General features: G+C 35.0%; 1 protein-coding gene across 1 annotated transcript; it reads right to left on the reverse strand.

Annotated features, from left to right (window-relative positions):
- Positions 1–6: 6 nt before the first annotated feature.
- On the reverse strand, positions 7–6,793 carry LOC111786242 (DExH-box ATP-dependent RNA helicase DExH11-like; the record flags this gene model as incomplete). The annotated part of the gene is made up of 14 exons (XM_023666558.1): positions 6,413–6,793; positions 5,588–5,848; positions 5,165–5,425; positions 4,979–5,047; positions 4,747–4,837; positions 3,963–4,138; positions 3,770–3,880; positions 2,246–2,347; positions 1,876–2,076; positions 1,605–1,715; positions 1,306–1,373; positions 461–842; positions 197–352; positions 7–114 (listed from the first exon to the last, which is right to left on the reverse strand). Coding segments are annotated over exons 1-14 (2,232 nt in total), but the record flags the coding sequence as incomplete, so codon positions are not given.
- Positions 6,794–7,292: the final 499 nt, after the last annotated feature.

Consider the following 7,292-nt stretch of genomic DNA (forward strand, 5'->3'; position numbering starts at 1 on the left):
TACCTTTATCACGCCACGACAAAATAGCATTTCAACAACTTCTTTAACAATTGGAAGAAGACCTGCATGATGCACTCCTATCCCTCTATGAAGAAGTCCTTGAACTCTAACAATCTGCATATGTTACCTTGTTATTACATTGCATAAAATTTGATTGAATAATTAATTAATCAGTAAAACATCCAATATACCAAACCTGGGGTAAGGTTCTGTCAGATCCCTTTAAACGCGAAAAGGCTTTGTCACAAAAGACGCGAATTTCGCTTTTCTCAGAACTACTAGTGAGGTCAATACTGTAGATACTATCAGCTGATTTATCACAACGATTTTTTGAGAAGCAAAATATAACCACCTGTACATGGCATGAATAGCAGCCAAAAATGTGTTAGTAGAAATTAATTTATTAAAAAAAATTTATACAAATCACAAATATGTGTGAGAATGGTTTTAGAGTGCATACGGGTAATAGAGATTTCTTTGAGAGCTTATTAATAAGTAACAACCACGAAGAAGCATCTGATCTCCTTGATCCCCAATTGTTTTGGCTATCTCCATTCTTTTGATTTCCCCAACTTGATCCTGAAAAGTTCCCTAAATTCTGGGAACCTGAATGCTTATTCTGTTTGCTTCGATTAAAGCTTTCATTTTTTCGATTCCTTGCTCCATCATTTGATGCTGAAGCCCCAACATGGGATCCGCTAGCAACACTTGAAGTTTTTTTCTTGGATGCATCTTTGGCAGCTTTTAGTCCATGAGATAAGAAAATTTCATTTTCACATATTTTATACGATTCACCAGAATAAAATATGCAGTGCTCCAGAGGTACTGGTCTTTTGGTAGTCCTGATAACGATAAACAGTAAAAAGAATTCCATTAATGTCAAGACAAATAACTAGAAATTACATAAAGAAAAATCTTATAGCATCCACAAAATAAAGCAAGCACGGAAAAGAAAAGGACAAAATAAAAATAAATCCCATCATAAATTTTTAGGTGCGTGTATTTTCCAAATTGTTCTTAAAACTTGTTTTGCATATTTAGAGCTTTTTTCTAAACATGATACACATTTTTCATTGATTTGAATGAAAAGATACACAAAATATTAAGTATACAAATTCTAAAAGGAGTGAAAATGCAGTCTAAACCCTAGGGGTAAAAGAACCTCAGTATAAATATCAACAGAATAATTGAAAAATAATTTGGACCAAAAAAAAAAAAAAGGTTTTGAGTTTAGCATCCCTCGAAGAACCCCCAAAACTCCCAAAGTATGACTGCCAGGAGTAGAAATCTCAAATCTCTTCTTACCCAGTGACATGAATTCTTTTTTGCTTCGTCCTACCAATCCAGTCAGCAAATTCGATAGTGTTTGGAACCTAAAATCGAAGATAATCAGCACTCGGTGAAAAGTCCATTTATGCTGCCAGATTAACAAGCACTACAGTCCATACATGCTATAACTTTAGGATAACTTATTTGTAGAATATTGTGGCTTTCAAAGTTAAAAAAATCATAAACTGTAAGATTACAGAAGAATATCTCGTTTTGGCTCCCCTCACACCCAAGGTAACCTTCACATCTGTAGATAATTAACTGGAGAACAATACCGTGGCTGAAAGAAGGACAATATTGATATGCCTTGGAAGCATAATGATAACTTCTTCCCAAACAACACCTCTTTCAACATCATTGACATAGTGCACCTCATCAAATATTACCTATCTCCCCATACATGCAAGTAGAAAAGGTAAATGCAGTAATTTGTTAGTATATTATATAAAACTAAAATTTACAACAAAAATAAATAATTAAATACAAAGACCTCAAAGAGGGAGGTAATTACAGTTTAAAAGATTAGCACATAATAAGCTCCTTTACCCATTCAATATCACGAATAATATCAGCACCTCGATAAAGCATTGACCTTAATATTTCGGTTGTCATTATAAGACAAGAAGCCTCTGGCCTCAAGCTGACATCGCCAGTCAAAAGTCCAACATCAAATTTCCCACAAAAATCCCGATACTTCTGATTACTGATGGTTTTGATGGGAGCTGTATATACAGCCCTAGTACAGTGCTGTATGGCATTAAGATTAGAAATAAAACCTTAGCATTCATTAAGAATATAATAGTATAAGCAAGCTCAAAAACAAATGAAAAAAACTTGAGTACATGGACCAGTGTTAGGCTCAACTATGTTGTTCATAAAAATATGTATTTGTGACATTGGAAGTATCGTTTCATACTTTAGTGGCTAGCGCAAATGCATACTCCGCAACAACAGTCTTTCCAGCTGATGTATGTGCAGCAACAAATACAGAATCCCCTTTTTCAAGATGATATATAGCCTGTAATGACCACAAGACAATAGTAGAAATGAATTATTCATTCGACAACTAATAAAAAATTTTGGTTGACCTTTTTTCTTTCAAATAAAAATTTTAGGTCATAATTACTATGAGAACTACATAAAGTAAATAATACCAAGTACCAACAGCACCACCAAAAGATAGATAATCAGGTACTTAAAATATGGAATTATGTTGGGTGGCAGAAGGAATGGAAGGAAAATGATGCCTCACTAATATCTATTATCTTTATCATTAATATAAATCAACTTTAAGGTCTTGCATCTATTATGTGATGGAATTAGTGGCATGGAGCAACAAGTTGGCGTTTGAAGTAGTGTTGAAGCTAAGTTTAGATCATTAGCTCAAGTAATATATGAAGGAATTAGGTTACAATGCCTACTTTCTGAGTTATAGCCAGACAGAAGGTGTCATAGAATTAATGTGTGATAATAAAATCTATCATTCCTATTGCAAAAAAAATCCAGTGCATCATAATCAAATGAAGCTGTTGAGATAGATTGTCATTTCATTAGAGAGAAGAGTAAGAACAACACAATAAATGTAAGACATGTGCCTTCCCAATAACAAGTTGCAGACATATTGACCATGGCATTACATCAAACAACCCTTGGTACTGATTTCTAAGCTAGGAATGCATGTCATCCAGCTTGGGGGAGTGCAGAAAATCAAGATGAAAACTTAAAGTTTTATTTAGGTTAAAAAACACTTTTAGTCCTTAAACTTTCGAGAAAGCATTAATTTAGTCCATGAACTTTCAAATTATAACAATTTAGTCCTTGTACTTTCAAATTTGTAACAATTTAGTCCTTGACACAAAAAAAAAAATCATCAAAACTAAATGTTGATTTTTATTGTATAACAATTTAGACTTCGTAGCTTATAAACATATAGGATCCCTAATTAATTTATTGGCCTACCTATATAAGAGATTTCAGAAATCTTAACAATAATTTTCAAGATAGGGACTAGATCATTACAAAATTAGAGTTACTAATTGTTACATACTAAAGCTCAAGACTAAATTGTTACAAAATTGAAGGTATAGGAACTAAATTGTTAAAATCAAAGTTCATGGACTAAATTATTGCTTTCATGAAGGTTCAGGGACCAAAAAGTGATTTTTAACCATTTATTTATTTCCTTGTACATTTGTATAGCTGTATTTCTCCTTCCATTTATAGACATAGGCAAATTACTTGATCGTTACTTTTATCGACCTATGATTGAGGTTCTTTTACATACATATTACTGTTTTTTACTCAATGAAATATAAGCAAAATTGCTTTCATACATAACTTCACATCATAGTAAATTGCATCTTTTGTTCATACGTTCTTACTATATCTTACAATAGAAATGAAATTTGTATCTTCTTCAGAAAATAATAATAATAATTACCTCCTTTTGAAAAGTGTCCAATTCGAAAGGAAAATCAAGGGCCATATCAGGTACAAGCTCATGGAAGTGCAAAGAAATCTCTTCGCGACCACCAACTACAACCCAAGCCTGCTTATCAATCACCGCAAAAAACAGTGACAAAGAGAAAGGAACAGAAAGCACAAAAGTAAAGTTGATTGAAACCATTACTTACCTCCTTCTTTTCTCTACCATCGTCAGTAGCTTGATCGGATCTTAATGACAATCCTCCAGAATCAAGGGACAAAATTTCATCCAACACAGATTTTTCCAATGCAGGTGCAATGCTATAGCCTTCGAGCTGATTTACTTGAACTTCTAGCTTAATAGATTCTGCTTTTGGTGATTCACCTTTCCAAACATAATAATAGAGAACAAAAGAATGAAAGAGAGTCAAACAACAGGAACTATACTTTCATTCAAAGAATATACACCCGTTCAATAAAGTTTTCCTTAATGCAAGTGTTTCATGCTTGCAGCAATAGTATATTCCAAGACGATTCTATCAAGCCACCATACCAACCTCCCAAATCATCTACTAGCAACTAGCAAGAATATATTGGTTAGTTCATTTTCCGTCTTAAAAGCTGTGTGTATGAATTTTCCTAAGCCAACATGTTGACTGAAAATAATTACACCCAATAGGCTAATATTTTCAACCCAAAAATTGAAGGTTACTTTCCAATGCACAGACTCAAGATGACATAAAATGAAATTGATTCTAATATTTTTGGAATAAGTTTGAAGGCAAAAAGGAAAAACTTAAACCAAATTTACTGCGGAAGAAATTGATTCAACCCAAAAGAAAATCAATAGAACCAACAATATTGAACCAGACTCAATAAAAGGACTTGACGTACAAATATGGTAGAATCTTGTATGTCAATTTTAGTGTCAAACAGACCTTCTTGTTGATGAGATCATCAATTTAAATTTATAGTGTTTCAGTTTACAAATACCAGAACACACACCATCTTCCACAGATACTATGGCTTCCTCTTCCCAGGCCTTCTTGAACAAATCATCAAATTGTACAGACATTTCTTTCTGCTGTGATATTAGCAGATAGGTCAGAAAGAAACAGGAAAACTCCATTAGCAATGCTTATTAAGGAGGGTTTTCAACATATATTCTCCATAAACAAAAACACTGTTCAGCATTTTATAATGAAACCAAGGTATTAAAACAAACCAGATTTTCAACTGGTGAGGTCTTGAATAAACTTTGGTCCTCATAAACGTTCCACGAGTTAGGATATTCCTTGTGAACAAAATAAGGGAAAGTTAAAAAAATAGCGAAATATAAATATAAGGAAAGTCAATACATTCTCTCTTGTTAGAATTTTGTTCGGCATTTCTCAATGATAAGAGAAACTACCTTGAGATCACCAAGGTCCAATCCTTGCTTTAAAATAGGGGGAACGAATTGAGCACGACCACCATTTAGAATTTCTTGAACCCACTCACCATTTGAAGCTGCATCAGGAAGAATTCTATCAACAGATTGGGAATCATCCAAACCACCAGGTCGAAAAGGACGATTATTTATGCTTCCCCTTACAAAATCTTTTGCCGGTCCTGGCACACGTGGCTGTGAACCAGATTCTTGAGCTTCCACATTTAACTCAGAAACATCCACCTGAAAGTGAAAGTAGTCCAATTGGAAAATCAGTCATGAGAAAATATAGCCGAGGTCACTGACTTAACGTAAATGAATGAAACATATAATCGCAGCAATCTTAATTCAGTATAGCTAACCCAACATTTTTCATGCATGACAGATTGAACAATCAAGCAGTACCTGCACAGAACAAGGTTCCCATGTCCCTCCAGTTGTTCCGTCCTTCTTTGGTCGTTCAAATGGCAACACCCAAGTGGGAACCACAACTGATCTTGGTTGTGATGGATCCAAATATACTTTTGCCATTTCAAACCAATCAAAATCCCACTGTCTTCCCACTTTTTCAGGGGAAAATTCATCAGGGTCTAACCTCGGCTGGAGATAAGTCTCTTCTATGTAGCCCTTTATTGTTTCGGGAGTTTCCTTAGGAAATGCGGGAGGCTGAATTTGAACCAAAAATAAAAAATAAACACAGTGCATAATTGATGCTTAGTGGAAATTAAGCAATGTCGCATTTTTTAGAAAATAACATTACAAGGTGAGGATAAGAATTCAAACCTTCAGGTACAAGGAAAATTACAAATAATTGGGTTAGCAAGAAACATCTCTTTCTTTGAGAAGGGAAAGAAACACAAATACATGGGACAGGAAACATTCTTAAGAAATTAAGAAATTCCACCACAGAGAAAAATTGAGAAATAGCTAATACAAAAACAGAAGAAAGGGAGTATGAGACCTGCTTCAATCCCATTCTCAACCTTTATGCAGTAAGAACTGAAGATCCTCTTTTCCTCAACTGCTATGTGAAATTGTGACACCAGGCTTGCAATAAGCACGAAATTACAAAAATTCTGAACACCGAATACTCAAAACTGAAGAATGGTATAACGTTGATAAACCCTAAAAGTAATTTTAAACGGAAATTCAAAAAACCATGAACTGCATGCAGCCACATACTAACTGTAAGTTTCCACGAGGGCTACACTGCGAAAAAGAATTGCTTACAAGTATGAAATCCGGGAGCGATCTAACAGGGCTGGAGCGCTCCACAGTTGAAAGAGGCTCGACTCTGAGATGGCCGCTGTGGCCGGAAAAACCGACACGAAACGAAAGCTCTTTTGTTGCTTCAATTGGATCCATTTCATATCAGAGTTCTGCAACCGAACTTCCGTACTCTTCCCGGCGGTTCTGAATTTCCACACACAATTATCTCTAAATTAGATTCTGAAGATTTGGGCGGGTTCCAGAGGAAGGAACGTATCGAGCCGAGTGCGCGGCACAATCCGTCCCCGTTTTGATACTTAGCCAACGTCCGACAGTGACTGCAGGTACTTCACTGCTTCGGCGGTACTGAAACGTTCAAGGGCTGTGCTTGCACCATCTAAAATGCATTCCAAACAAAATTATAATAAAGTTTTCATCTCTCAATCTAACTTTTGTGTTCTAATTTTTTTTTTTTTTTTTTACTTTTTTCTAGCGGACCGTTTTAAAGTCGGAAAGGGAAAATCGAAAGAGCACAATATCTCCTGGCGGATTCGAGTTCGTTACATTAACCTTTACATGTTAAATTTAGTACAAAAATGTTTATACACCTTATACGAATCAGGGTGTTCCAAATAGACCTATTACACGATCGCTAAGGAGAAGAAAGAAGAATCAGGGTTTCTTTCTCTCTCTTGTTTCTTGACTTTCGAGAATTACCGAGTTACATCGGATTTAGTAGTTCAGGAACGAACCGATCCTCCTCTTTTCATCTAGTCTTTACAGTAGAGTAACAAAGATGAGACTGTTTTAAAGTCGGAAAGGGAAAGCCGAAAGAGAACAATATGTGCTGGCGGATTTGAGTTCGTTACATTAACCTTTACTTGTTAAATTTCGTACAAAA

This window comes from Cucurbita pepo, unplaced genomic scaffold, assembly GCF_002806865.2.
Source record: "Cucurbita pepo subsp. pepo cultivar mu-cu-16 unplaced genomic scaffold, ASM280686v2 Cp4.1_scaffold001207, whole genome shotgun sequence".
NCBI classification, from domain to species: Eukaryota; Viridiplantae; Streptophyta; class Magnoliopsida; order Cucurbitales; family Cucurbitaceae; genus Cucurbita; species Cucurbita pepo.